Genomic DNA, 15,056 nt, shown 5'->3' on the forward strand with positions numbered 1-15,056 from the left:
ACTGGAGTGGAGAAGTTGCTAGATGCCTGCCTCTGAAGCCTGTAGATGACTTTGATGAAATTGCTCTTGGTGATTAGGACCTGGGGCTGGAAGGTTGATGTGCAGGAGGGAAGTGCTCTTTGAAACACTTGATGGCCCATGTTTCCATCTGTCATTGGGCTACCCTGTTTCTGCTTTGCTTTTTAATTTCCCCATGTTTCTTCATGCTCTCATGAAACTCGTCCAGAGGAAGAGGAATCTTTATTCTGGTCAAGCTGCTGATTCTCAGTGCAGTGGACCCCAGTAAAGACTAGCTGGGCTGAGGAACGTGGCCGTGAGTGTCTTCTGCTTGCATGGTGAATGACGCCTGGTGGAGTCAGAAGCTGTATGAGTGGCATGAGGACACACAAGGGAAACTTCAAGGGACACTGCAGAGGGTGGTCAGCATTCTGCACTTTGGCCTATCAGCTGGGCTGGAGAAGGTGCTCCGTAAGTCCAGCTCCCAGCCTCAAGCACACTGGGACCCTTTCCAGTAGAGCTACAGCAGTCTCAGTGGCATCTGAGCAATGACAAGCTACCAATTCTAGGCCCCCGCGAAGGATTTCCATTGCAAAACTCCCTCTGAAGTTGTGCAATGCACAGCCTGTCCAGACGTACTTAGCAGCCATGGTTGTGAGTCTTGTCCAGTAATTATGTAAGCAAATGGGAGTCAGTCCGTTTCCATGCCCCCATTCAAAAAAGTAGGTCAGAAAAAGGCCATGTCTCCCCAGGGGCACAGACTGTCCTTGGAGTAAGAAATTGATGATGGTAGATGCCTACCAGCAGGGCTCGCATGGTGCACAGGACATGCTTGACAAGTATTCATTCAATGAACGAATAAGTGAAGAAACAGGCACATGAAGAAAGGGCACTTGTGACTTGGTAATGGTTGCCTGTTCCACAATCAGTAAAGAGAGGACCTCACATTTGTATGTGTCCATCCATCGCAGATGGACAGTGAGCAACAGTTGGAGATGAGCCGTGAACTGCTACTAGCAACCTGGGAGAAAGGATTATGGGAACTGAGAAATGTGACCTGGTCTTTGATTTTATTGTCCTACATTCCACCAATATTATAACTAGGAAAATGGAAAACAGGTCAGTTCAGGAAGCCAGACACAGAGGCCGTCATGCCTGGCCACTTTTCAGTGTACCGGCCAGCTGAGTTCACACCCAGGGGTCTTTCCAGACTCCCTCTTTGGGGTCACTCAGTGTCCACAAAAGGAGTCCCTGTGCTCTGGGCATTCTCAGTGCAGAGGATGGGTGTGGACACAGCTCAGGTACTGCCACCTCAGGCCAGCCGTGTGCTGGGAGGAGGGAGGGAAAGGAAGGGGTGGGCTTGTAGATTATTGAATCTACTTTTAAACTAAAGTACAACTACTTGTCTGTAGTTGTTTGGTTTTTTTTTTAAACTCTTTGGGGGCCTGCCACCCAGCTCCCAAGCAAATAGAGTCCTGTTCTTACTTATGAATGCCCAGCCCTAGTGTGCTTTATTTCTAGCCAATTGTTCTTAAATTACCTCATCTACCTTTTGCCTCTGGGCTTTTACCTCCCTCTGTTTTATATACTTTTCTTTCCTCCTTACTCCATGGCTGGTTGTGTGGCTGGGTGGCTGGCCGCTGGTGTCCTCCTCTCCTCCTTTTCTCACTCCTGCCGCCTCTTTCGCCGTCTTCTCCTATTTATTCTCTCTGCCTGCCAGCCCCGCCTATCCTTTCTCTCCTGCCTAGCTATTGGCCATTCAGCTCTTTATTAAACCAATCAGGTGTTTTAGACAGGCAAAGTAACACAGCTTTACAGAATTAAATAAATGCAACATAAGAGAATGCAGCACAGCTTTGCATCATTAAACAGATACTTTACAGCATAAACAAATGCAACACCTTTAAAAATAATATTCCACTACACTAGTCTTAAATATTTTACACTGGTATGGATTTTTGTATATTGATACACATTTAAGGTTATTTTTGTTATGTTGCATATATGTTTCTACTCTTGTTTAAAGTACTATGCCTATGCAGCTCACTTAACAATGTAGTGTAAATTTCTAGTCCTTGAAAGTTATTATTAGAAACTGCCAAGGGCCGTGGGAGTATACAGCAGGTGACAACTAGTGTCTGACAAGTTGAACCACCAGATGTATAACTCCCTGCTGGGGAGGCCCACCTGGCAAAACCGTGGGGTCACTGGCTGTGGAAACCAGTTGTTTTCTGTCTCTAACTTTCTCGGGTACCATTGTTATGCTTCCCTAATAAAAGCAGCTGTGGGGTGCTTTCCACAGTCCATTGGTAGTGTGTTTTCCATCTTTGGGCACACTCATAGTTGTGGATGATCAGGTTATCATTTCTGTTTAAGCTGTATAATTCTGATGAACAGAAATATTACCAGAATATTCTTCTTTACTGACACAGAAAAATAACAGTATTCTCAGTCTCAAAGACAGCCTTTTGCAAAGACCTTAGAGCTAGTCCAAAACAGACTAAGCTGCCCCTACAGAATATACGCAAAGACTAATTCCCAGGTGTTGTTTATTGCTAAATCAAGGCCAGGCTGTTTACATCAAGACACAGTCCTTGCAATAGCTCTCTTTCTGCACATACCCTGGCTGCTTAAGGTTCAGTCAATTGTTTAATGTCTGGGACTACTCACCAACTTAGAGTTACGTGCGTGGGTCAATGTGACATTACTAGCCTAAGAGAAACTACGTGACTTATCTTGTGTTTTGAGAATGGGTAGGGCCCTGAAAATGTAACTTACAATTGTCTAGAGTTTGGCTGTGAGGGAGCAGTTGTGGCGGTGTGGAGAGAGATGGCTGTGTAGAGCTCTGTGAGAGCTGCTGCAGAGTGTGTGTGTGTGTGTGTGTGTGTGTGTGTGTGTGTGTGTGTGTGTGTGCGTGCGTGCGCACGCGCACTGAGGGAGAGATGAAGAAGCATGAGAGAAGTGTGAGGGAGTAAGTGGGTAAAAAGAATGAGTGAGTAAAGAGTGAGTGAATAATGTAGAAGTGTGTGTGTGAGAGAGAGAGCTGTGTGAAAGAGCTGCTATGTAGCGGAGCTGTGCCTACGAACTGTGTAAAGTGCTGTCTGGTGAGAGAGCTGTGTAAATGAGAGGTTTAGGGTAACTGTGGAGATTTGTAACTGTGTGGAGACAAGGAAGATGAAGCTGTATAGAAAAGAGATGTAGAAGGGAAATGTATGTAAAAGAAAGATGTGTAGTCATGTGAAAAGATGTATGTATCTAAAGATATGTATAGGATGTAGCTGTGTGGAGACAGAGTCAGAGACCATTCTTAAAATGAAGTGAAAGAGAAAGTTAATATCAGAAAGCACGTGTGTTTTCTTATTTTACCAGTCAGATAGATAGCAACTTATTTCTAAATACCCTCAGATAGAAAAAGTCTAGCCTTCACCACCTTCATGGATTTTCTTGCATTACCCTGGAAGTGGCCTTGGAGCAGTCTCTCCACAAGGCCCCCCGATAACAAACTATTTAGGATAATTAAGAAATACAGGTTAGTAGTTAGTCATCTAACAATCAAATTTATGGCCATGTTAGGTATGTTTTCAAAGTCAAACAGAGATATATTTTAGATAGACAGATGGTCTTCAAACACTTCAGATACATACAGAATATGGCATTTAAGGTGTTTTAATAACATAAGGCTTTTCATGACAGTGAGACATGTCTGTTCCTGGCAGCACCAATCTACATCAAAAAGGATGGTGGGCATCTAAGAACCTCCATGTGGAGCTTGCTTTCATTGTGGCAAAGCTAGCCACTGGGGAAGAAACTGCCCTTGCCTTGACAGCTGACAGTATGCTGTCCAAATTGGACAAGCAGGACACAAAGAAAAAATGACTGCTGAACTTTGCCAAGACAGAGTAGGACAGTCCTTCAAAATTTCCTGCTTCACAGAAATATCTGTCAGATATTCCAGGCCTGCAGGACGAAGATGGGTGCCCCAATGTTGTAGAAGAACCTTGGGTGACTTGTCCAGGCAACCAGCTCTTTCTGCATTTCTATAGTTTTAGAATTCATTTGCTCTGTACTTCCTGATTACTCAAGTAATATTTTATCCTTCTTGGGCCTCTCATGGGGATTGAAGACTAGAGAGTTATACAGTATTCCTTGTCATGAAATTCAGGAAAAAAAAGATGTATAGTTTATAAGGTTGATAAACATAAAAGCTTAAGTTGTTTATCTAAGAAGATGTTTTAAGGTCTAAAAAAGATATTTTTAGGATGGTAATACAAGTTATGATAGAAAATGGTTTAGGTATAAAACTTTGGACTCACTAAGATAGGATAGATAATATAATACTGTCTCTGAAGTTGCCAAATACAAATGGACTGGATATTGGAAACACAATTCTTACCTGATAATTATTCTTATTGCATATAGTTTTACTACGTTAGTGCTAAAACCTTTCCTTTTTATTTACAAAAAGGGGGAAATGTGGGATATTTGTACACTAAGATATATTACTGTGATTGGTGTAATAACAAGCTGAATGGCCAATAGCTAGGCAGGAGGTGTAGGTGGGACTTCTGGGCAGTGAGAGAACTCTGGGAAGAAGAAAGGCAGAGTTGCCAGCCAGACACAGAGGAAGCAGGATGGGCAGTATAAAGATAAGGTAACCTGCCTCGTGGAAGAACATAGATTAAAAATTATGGGTTAATTTAAGTTACCAGAACTAGTTAGAAACAAGCCTAAGCTAAAGCTGAGCTTTCATAATTAATAATAAGTCTCCATGTCATCATTTGTGGACTGCCGGTCCCAACAAGACAATCTGACTACATATGGTATCCAACATGGAGGCTGGAATAAGCACATCAGGAATCTTCACAGATCTCCCCTTTGGGGGTCACTCAATGTCTACAAAAGGAGTCCCTGTGCTCTGGGCATTCTCAGTGCAGAGGATGGGTGTGGACACAGCTCAGGTACTGCCACCTCAGGCCAGCCGTGTGCTGGGAGGAGGGAGGGAAAGGAAGGGATGGGCTTGTACCCTCATCTGTGGCCAGGCTGATGCTGGCATGTGGCTGTCTTGACTAAACCTCCCACTTGGAGCTTTGGGGATCTGACAGGTCACTGGCTGTTTTCCTTGGGCCTGGAGCTTCCTTTTCCACAATGTCCTGCTGTACTGATGGGATGGCCACATGTGTTCCCCACAGCCAAGACACTGGCAAGGATGCTGGGCAGTAGGCAGGCAAGACACACACTTACCACTGATGCCAATGCTTGGCCACAGGGTCTACGGCTACAGGAAGAGCCTCTGGGCTGCCCAGTCCTACAGTCCCCAACCCAGTCCCACACTTAGGCAGGTGTATCTGTGTATCTGGGAGGTGACTACTATTGTCTTTTGTCTCAAACAGTTAGGGATGTCTCCTTAAATACCAATATAAGGACTGTAAGATGGAATTAGGGGCACTTAGCCTTGCTTTCAGAGACCTTAAGCCTGTTATTTTTGTTACTTCTTTTTTTTTTTTTTTTTTTTTTTTTTTGGTTTTTCGAGACAGGGTTTCTCTGTGTAGCTTTGCGCCTTTCCTGGAACTCGCTTTGGAGACCAGGCTGACCTCGAACTCACAGAGATCCGCCTGGCTCTGCCTCCCGAGTGCTGGGATTAAAGGCGTGCGCCACCACCGCCCGGCTTTTGTTACTTCTTACACAGAAAAATTGCTATGTGCTTTTTACCTAAACGATCAGAAAGATTTTTTTTAAAAAATAATGAAGTTCTGTGCCATCCCAATCTACTGTTGATCAAAGAAAACCTGGGGGCTGGGTAGCTGCTGTTGGAAATTCCATTCCTGGGGCCTGTGACAAGGAAGCAATGGCCACCAACTGGCCACAGAGCTGATCTCTGGGTGGAGAGGAGTGTGGGAGTACAACTGGAAGGCACTCCTGAATTCCCAGGCAGACTTGGCCAGGGTCTCTACATTGACCCCACTGGAGAGCTCCATTTCCATTGTATGTCTACACTGACCAACCTTCCATGAGGTCCTAGAACCTCCCAGAGGCTGGCTCTGGCTTCTGGCTTCCCACCCATATACTGTTCCATATGTCCTATGCCCACCATGTTGAAAACCCAGATTCTGAAGACCAAGAGCTCCACTCTCAGTCCTTCATCTAGACTCTCACTGCCCCCCTCATTCATTCATTTGTTCATTCACTTAGTCACCTCTTCACCAAATAAATATTGAAGATTTCCTGTACATTTGGTATGCCTCAGGAAAATCTAACTGTGGACTTGGGCTCAGTCTTCTGGATGTTCTTGTCCTACTTCATGAGCTTGCTCTGGTAGTGTGAGCCATTGAGCTCTAGGGAGGAAGGCAGGCACCAAGGAGAGGCCGAATCAAGCCAAAGCCAGTTGCTCTCCCGGTCCTATGAGCAGCCAGCCCTCCTGATCTGCAACCTGGGTTCAGAAACCCTTACCCCATCCAGGAGTCACAAACCTAAGATGAACTTGGGAGGTAGAGTAGGCCTTCCATCATGCTGCATGCACCACTGTCTGTATCAGCTCAGGAGGCCCCGGGGAGTGGCCACACCTTCTTTTGTGCTCTGTATTATGGCATGTTCAGCATTAGGTGTTTAAAAATGCAGAGAAGGAAAAGAGCTCAGGTCTTCAAATCCCTAGTTCCATGCTCTTTGCACCAGATGAGTGTCTACTATAACCTATGATAACCAGTCTTAAAAATACCCTTGGACTGGTGAGATGGCTCAGCAGGTAAGGTGCTTGCCACCAAGCCTAAAGACCTGAGTTCAATCCCCAGGACACACACTGTGGAAGGAGAGACGTGAGTCCTTTGAGTTTAAGTCCTCTAACATCCATATGTGTGATGTAGAACCCGTGTGCTTCCCAACCCCACATGTAAACAAAATAAATGTCATAAAAATTAAAAAAAAATAAAAACCACCTCTGTGTGTCCCTGTTTTGCTCTGTATGAGGTGACCATGTCAGGATAGCCAAGGGACTGTGTGACAAGTCAGCCCATGGCAGTGTTCTGGGTGGATGCTGAGACAGATGGGGCTGCCCTAAAAGCCAGTAAGGGTAGGGGAACTCTGCCAGGCACTGAATGAGGTGCCAAGCTCAGTGAATGACATGATCCTGGGGTCCGGGTAACTCCTGACAATATTTCTGAAGATGAAAACACCGAGCATACCATCTGGAAGAGGTGTGTGATGTGACTGCCATGTTGAAATGGCAAACGTGGGAAGTCTCAGAGCCCCACTCTCACCATACTACGTCTGTTGTTGGTATGGGGGGTCTGGACAGTGCAGTGCAGGACAGATAACAAGTGAACAAGACCCTTGTCTTTACTGAGCTCCCCAAGGGGGCTAGATGGAGAAAGGAAGGAGCACAGTGTGAGCAGAGCCAGGTAAAAAGGGCTGCCCCAGCTAGACTGTGAAGGATAGTATGCCTCTGCCTAGCTAACAAGGGCTGGATATTCTGGTCCAACGTGGCCCTTGTGTGACCCTCACGAATCCGTAAGTATGAATGAGTAGGTTGGAGTGAAAGGCTTGAGGGACTTTGGCTATCAGAAGATGCCCACAAGATTCAGCAGGCCAGGCCATGGTGTGGGAGGTTGAGCCGAAGGCTGCGGAAAAGGTAAGGGCTGAGGCCAGTCTTGGAGCAATTTGAGCAGAGAGACCTCCCCCCAAAAGGCTACTTTTCTTCAAGACAGAAACATGAGGGGTTGGCAAAGACAGAAAGGAGGCAGGGCACAGATCACAGGAGTGTTCAGGACATGGGCCAGAAGCACTTGGAACTGTTGATGGAAGATGGGAATGGTGTGTACACACATTTGTAAGGAGGTATGTGGTTACCAGTGGAGATCCAAGCTCAGAGTGGAGAAGGCATCACCTGACCTGGAAGGGGACACTGCCTCCAAGAGAGCGCCTAGTCAGATGCTATACTGAGGGATAAACAGCTCCCACAGTACCTCAGCAGTTCCAGCCCTGGCCCTTGCAGCATTGTCTACAGGTAGGCTCACACATGCATGGATGTGTACACACACACACACACACACACACACGGGAGGGGGAGAGGGGGAGAGATGGAGAGACAGACAGACAGACAGAGATAGAGGTAGAGAGGCAGAGAGAAAGGGTGGGGAGCCATAGCAGTATAGCTCATTTCCTCATTTATTCTAGGCAGGGGATGCTTCCTACTTTGTGACAGCCCAGAGCCCAGCTCTCCTGTCTGTGGTCACTCTCGGGCAGTCTTGTCCCAGGAGGCTTCCAAAGGGCTGATGTGGACAGGCAAAGTGAGAAGGAGGTTGCATCAGGAGAGCCAGAGCCTAGAGGCCCCACTTTCCAACAGGTACCTCTTCTTCCACCCCCTCGGGCCCTGTGGCAGACTGGCCCCAGAAGTCCACACAGTCCCATCACATAGAACCCATGGGAGACTGGAAGAGGAACAAGATTCTCTTGTGCACACCTGTGAGCAGATGCAAAGGGTCCTGACTCTCTCCATACTCACTACCCTGAAGGATCTGGGACAGAGACCACAAGCAACTGGAAAAGCTGTGACAGGATAGTGGGTATGGAGTGAGTGCTCAAGAGGTTAGAAATTTAGTACTTAGTACTGTAGAACTGTAATCCTAGCTACGTGTGAGGTCGAGGCAGGAGAATTAGAAGTTCAAAAGTGCCTGGGTCAGCCTGGACAACTTAGTGGAGACTGTCTCAAAGTCAAAAGTAAAAAGAGGTCTGGGGATATAGCTCAGTGGTAGAGGGCTTGTCTGGCATGCACAAGGTCCCACGTTCAATCCCCAGACCTTTGAAAAAAACCAAGAAAGAGTAAGAAAACTGACCACAGTGTGGGGGATGAGACCATCTAAAACTGTTTTGTTAAAAAGAAGACATCACGATAGCAAGTTCTCAAGTAGAACAGGACTGAACTATGAAATTTAGGGCTCAAGAGGAGTAATTTCAAAAATAGAAATGCAACCTAGGCCTTATAAACTGTGAAGTACCCTGCCCCGACTAGTCACGTGAGAGGCAGAGGAGAACCTAGCCACAGCTCAGAGGACTTTAGAGCTCAGCGTCTTATGTATGTAAGACAAGCACTATACTCGTTTTCATTTTATACTCAGAGTTAAGGTCTAACAAGATGCCCAGGCTAGCCTTGAACTCAATCTGTAGCCTGGCCATATCTGCCTTGAACTTGGGTCCTGCATCAGCCTCCTCCACAGCTGGGATCACAAGGCCGCACCACCAACTCAAGTTCTGGTGGATATCCTCTGACAGTCTGGCTCCAGACCGTGTGCTGGGTCAAAACAGAATTAAACAGGCAGGTGGTGGCCACGGGGCAGAAGGAAGGTGACCCTGGCATTCATATGCATGTATCAAGAGAAAATTGCAGGCAGAGACCTGTCTCACCGCAGCGCTGCCCACAGGTCCATGCCCTGCTCCAGGCACCAGGGACAGAGGACAGACTCACTCACAATCCAATTTGTTGTACTTCCACCTTCCAGGGAGGGCGGGTTACGAAGTAAAAAAAGAAGAAATCCCATTATCTTTATCTGTCCTTCCCATCGTTCAGCAGAAAATGCAAACGGGGAAGAGACAGCTGCCATGAACTCTTTATATTTCACCCAGAAGAGGGTGTAACTTTTATTGCATACAGGGATTTCTTATTTGAAAAAAAAATCTATGTTTCAGAATGACCTCAGTGGTAAGACAGAGGTGGGTTGTTAGATATCCAGGGCTATTGACAGAGCGTTGGCTTAAATCAGAGGAATGGCTGGAGGTCACAGGCAGTAGCAGAGAGAGAAGAAAGGCCTGTGGAGGAGACCAGGGAAGAAAATGGGTCTTCTCTCCACCTCCCCGTTGTGAGACATAGACCTAGCACTGTGCCTCTCCGAGCCGCTGACTCCCTACTTGTGCTAGGAAGCCGAAGGTTAACATTTTTATTCCCTCTGGCGGGTAGAAGGAGGCGTCAAGAAGCATTCCTTAGAGAGAAAAATGCCCTCTCTGCCCCTGCTGCTATGCTCGGCCGGCCGAAGTGAGCTTCTCCTAGTGGCCACCACTCCTGGCAGCCAGCTTACAACAGGTATGCCCTGAAGATGGGCGATGCAAGCAGGTCCCTGTCCAGGTTCTCCAGGTAGCCACGGCTGTGCACTGATGGGGCCAGCTCATACATGCAGAGTGAAGTGCTTGGAGAACCCCGCACTCTAAAGCCTCTCTCTGTGACTATCTTTCCTTCCATATATCCAACAGTCTGTAGGTCAGGCAGACCCTGTGTCCTTCGCTTTGGGTCCTGTGATAGTGATGGTGAAATTTATGTGACAACTTGGCAGGGCCCTAGTACCAAGACACTTGGCAAAACATTATTTGGCCTATTTGTGTGAGGTATGGGCATGCATATAAGATTAACATTTAAAACCAGGGACGTGGGGTAAAGCAATTACTCTCCAGAATGTGGGTGGGCTTCATCCAATCAGTTGAAGGCCCACAGAGAGCAAAGAGCTGGCCATCCATGAGCCAGAGGGAATTCTGTAGGCAGTGGCCCTAAGCTACTCCCTGGGCCTCTAGCCTTCCAGTGCACCCTGCAGTTTGGACTTGCCAGCCTCCAAAATCATATGGTCAATTCTGTACAAGATGCCCCCCCCCCCAGAGAGAGAGAGAGAGAGAGAGAGAGAGAGAGAGGCCCTTCAACTTACCCTGAGTCACGCCCAGATAAGCCCATCCTAAACAGACCATATACGTAAAAATGCATCCTGGCTTACCCCAGCTTAAACACACTAGAGCACTTACAAACCCTACAGTTTGTTGGATCAAGTCATCTGACCACAGCGTGCTTTATCTAATGTGATGAAGATCTCCTGGACAAGGTAGAACACACCACTGGCAGTGAGCAATAGAACACTGAATGGGTATGCATCATACCACTGTGCAAGTGGGGTATTGGCTCTGTTTCCCACGGATCCCTGCCAATCACAACTGCCCACATTACTTTAACATCTGGGACTGGACAAAGCTCATGGAGAGATGAAGGGAATGCTGGGAAAGCTCCAATCCAAGCAGCCAGGAGTAGATGTGCCGGGATGGCAGCTGCAGGTTGGACCATTGGGAAGATGAAAATACAACTCATGCCAGGCAGGAGTGGGCTGGGGATGGATTTCTTTAGGATGATAATAGAAGTGTTAGAGGGACTTCTTCCTTCCATCAAGTCTGGGACAGGGGCTGGTCATCTGGGGAGAGGAGGAAGCTTGTGCCACACACCCACCAGTGTGGAAGCAAGAGGCTCAAGGAAATGGAGTGGAGGGTGCTCCACTATCTTGGCTCTGTCCAGGGATGACAGGGCCTCAGTCAGTCTGTGTACCAGGTGGCCGGGTAGCCCTTGGCATAGATCGATTTGTGGTAACAATGACATTGTTTTTGATACCTTGATTTAAGCTTTCAAAGCACTTTTATCTCCATGGACAAGTCACCTCACCGCCCTCTCCCCACATGGCCAGGCACAGAAATGACTTTTGGGTATCTAAGGAGGCTTCAATTTCCATGCTTTGCAACCTAGTTTTGGTCTGAAGAAAATCAGAGTTTGGGGGCGCTGCTCCAAACTCCTGCTTTAATTAAAAAAAAAAAAAAAAGGAACAGCTGGGCTAAGCAGGGAGGCCCTTGGGGAAACACAGCAGGACACCATCTCTCATGGGACATATCTTAGGTTCACACTAGTGTGACTGAGTCCTGAGTTTACGCTAGCTTATGGATCCCTGCTATAACTATCCTGCTAAGGGTAGTGTGATTCCTCTTAGGGCAACCTCAAGAGCATGGAAGTGGGAGGGGGAGCCTGCTCTATCACCTGGGTTTGAGTTACTACAGCATGTATTGAGTACTACAGTACTGGAGACCCACTTGCTTAGAGTAAGGCAAGCTACCACAGTGAGTACTGTAGTACTGGAGACCCTTTCACTTGGAGGGAGGTGGCCTTTGCAGGGCCTCTGCAGCCTATTGGTCAAGGGGACAACCACCCTCTGGTAGGCCCTGGGATTTAGCATCCCTCAGACTTCCTTCTCTCATAAAGGATGGAAGGAAATGATTTCTTTGGATGCTGGAGCCTCCATTCAAGATGACTTCTAACTGTGGCTGTGAGACACACTATGAGAGGCACGTTACACTTCTTCACTGAAGACATACTTGATAGGTTTGCATCCTCTGATCTCTGAGGGGAGCAATTCTCTACAACTAGCCAGCAGTTTCTTCCTCTCCCACATTCAGGGTGGGAGGTCTCCAGGAAGAGATTGGTCATACAGAGCAGTCACTAGCCCCAACACAATCTCTCTAGGACAGCCAGCATGCATAGGAGGTACACATTTGCTCTGCTTGGAGTTTGATGTAAAATGTTGGTCCCACCCTTCCTGAACTCCATCAGGGCTGAAGCTCACACAGCCACCCACTGGCTTTTAATATAGCAAAGAGCTATCCCCCAGTAGCAACTGAGCCCTACTTGTTCACGTGGAGTAGGACACTGCTTGGCTCCTTATGCAGCCACCCTGTTCTCAAGCACAGGACACATGCTCAGTGGTTCCTTTGCCTTCCAGCACCCATGCTCTCTACCAGCTCTTCCCAGGCCCTCACTCACTTCACAGATACTGATGCTGAGGATCTGAGGGGTGGCCCCACCCTGGGCTCATAGATAAAACAACAATACAAATATGGGTGCTACCTGGTTATCCCACTCAAGCCATTAGAGAGTACTCTGGAATGGTTTGAGAGAGATTGGCACCACAGCCCTCCATCCTGGAACCATGGTTCCCCACTGGTTCTACAGCAGGGGCCCTTGCTCCATTAATCTATGGGGCCCCTCATGGCAGCAGACATGGGTTAAATGCATACTGACATACAAGTCCACCCACTTCAAAGGACTGGTGCCCTGGGATACATCCATGGATACACACCCCCAACTCCCCTGGTGAATAGACTCCTCCATGCCCCAAGAACAAGACACCTAAAGACACCTCCCAAGAAGAAGGGCACAGGGTCCTGCACACATCTAGTCTTAAGCCCAGTGAGAGAGGACAGGGTTAAGAGGGGGATATGAGACATTCAAGGAGATAACAGAATATTCTGATGCTTGGGATCTTTAGGCATCAGAATCTGGGGGGAGGTGGCAGTTGGGGTAGGAGGCTGAAAAATCACCCTGGATTTGAGCAAAATCATAGATGCCCATCTGTCTCATTCGGCTTAGCGGAAGCCAGCTTAGAGGCCAGATGGGTGCTCAGGGCTTCTGGGGGCTCTTCCCACCCCACCATGTTGCCAGGACTTCACACTATCCTCACAACCCTCCAGGATCCACAAACAGTCACAGCCAGCATCCCTAAGCAGCGTCTTCCCCTCCATGGTGGAGACGCCCCACATAAAGACTTTCAGTGCATCACCCCACTGAACTCTTCCTATGAAGTAGTTGCTGTAATGATCTCTACCTCATAGGAAGAATGCACAGATAGTTTAAGTACTTTGGACAAGGTCCTATAGCAAGGACCTAGCGACATCAGGCCTTGCATCCAGGCGCCACAACAATGCTCAAATTGCCCCTTTCCATCCTGGTCTCTTCAGCGCCTCCTGCAGAAGGCATCCCCAGTATGACATTCTGCAGAGCACTCAGGCAAAGTACAAATGGCCCTGGGTGGAATGCCCTTGTTTATACAGGCTCTGCCATCTCTTCATGGAACACTCAGATACCGTGTCATCCTGCTCCACAGCAGGCCATCACATCTCATTTTCCTCTATTCTCTCTCCATCCTTCATGGCTGACCCGGATCCCTCGAGCTGTGAGTATTCAGCAAAAATTATAGGCACAGCACAGAGGGGAGGGAGAGCCTGGAGGGAACAAAGGCAGGGTTGAGACCTTGGCCACAGGGACTTGGAAGAGCAGGCTTTGCATTTACATCCCTCATTTAGATATGACACCTGCAATCCCAGCCCTCAGCCACTCGAAGGACCACAGAGGCATTCCCTGCCAGGAAGGTTGGCCAACAGAGTACCTAGTGACCTTTGCCCCCTCTTCTGTTTGAGGCCCATGGACCTTCTCCCACCAATCCCAAGCAGACTACAAAGGCAAACTCAGCCTGCATCCCTCCACACACTGCTTCTTCTCTGTTCCCTGAAGCTCAGCTCCACTTACTGCTGACCCGAGCAGGCGCAAAGTGACCAAGACTAGCCACAGGGTTAGCCCTGGGAAGCAGCCCTCTTACCCAGGTCCATGTCTGCAGCCTTGGGCCGGTGGGAGCATGGCACATTCTTGAAGATGGCGTCCAGGATCTTCTCCTTGACCTGGGTGATGGTGTCACAGTTGAGAATCTTCACTGGGACCTCTGGGCTGTTGGCATTATCTGGACTGGCACAGCTCAGGACCTGAGGGGAGCAGGGAGAGGTCACATGGATGAGGACAGTGCGAGAGACTCTCAGATCTCAGCAGCACTCTGGGATCCTTCATGAATGACTCCTCCCCATAGTGGACTATGGAGGGGTCAGAGCAACTCCATCCTGTCCAGAGAGGCAGGATGACCCCATGTCTTCAACATCACTGCAGGAGTATAAGCTGTATCCTCAAACTGCTATCAGGACAGATGCTCTGATTTCCTAAAGGGAACAGTGTTCTGTGAAGAAAGTGATGGCAGAGAGAGAGAGTCTATAACAGAAGAGATACAGAAGTATGCACGCATGTGTAGTCCCTCGCTTGTACACCTGTGTGCGAGGGGACACCCCATTAGCATATCTAGACCATTACTCCAAACCCCACTTCATGTATCACTCTTTTTGTTATTCCTCTAATACACAATCGCAACTCCCTCTCTCCCTCTCCACCCCCCCCCCCCACACGTATGCACTCAAACATACCCTCACACACATGCTCAGTACTAATGAGAAACTGGGCTCCTGTTTTAAAAGATTTAATAGCTTTGGTTTGGGGAAGCCTTTCAGGCTGATTGGGGGCTGCTGGATCTATTAGAAACTTAATGTATTCTTTAAGTATAAAAAGGTGCCCTTTAAAAACTACAGCTTCAGGCCCCCCCAAGAGGCCTCCCTGGCTGTGAACCTGC

At 47.9% G+C, this 15,056-nt stretch overlaps 1 protein-coding gene across 6 annotated transcripts in view; it reads right to left on the bottom strand.

Annotated features, from left to right (window-relative positions):
* Plxna4 (plexin A4) overlaps nucleotides 1-15,056 on the bottom strand; it is a 465,281-nt gene that overhangs the window by 22,690 nt on the left and 427,535 nt on the right. For all 6 annotated transcript variants that reach the window (XR_008214655.1, XR_008214654.1, XR_008214653.1 and 3 more), the window contains exon 25: nucleotides 14,208-14,367. Coding sequence is in view for 2 of the 6 variants with exons in the window: in XM_052722108.1 (XP_052578068.1) it covers nucleotides 14,208-14,367 (160 nt within the window). In the remaining 4 variants the exon portion in view is untranslated. The remainder of the gene's footprint in view (nucleotides 1-14,207; nucleotides 14,368-15,056) is intronic.

Source organism: Peromyscus californicus, unplaced genomic scaffold, assembly GCF_007827085.1.
Source record: "Peromyscus californicus insignis strain IS unplaced genomic scaffold, ASM782708v3 Scaffold_6__1_contigs__length_162567912, whole genome shotgun sequence".
Classification (NCBI taxonomy): domain Eukaryota; kingdom Metazoa; phylum Chordata; class Mammalia; order Rodentia; family Cricetidae; genus Peromyscus; species Peromyscus californicus.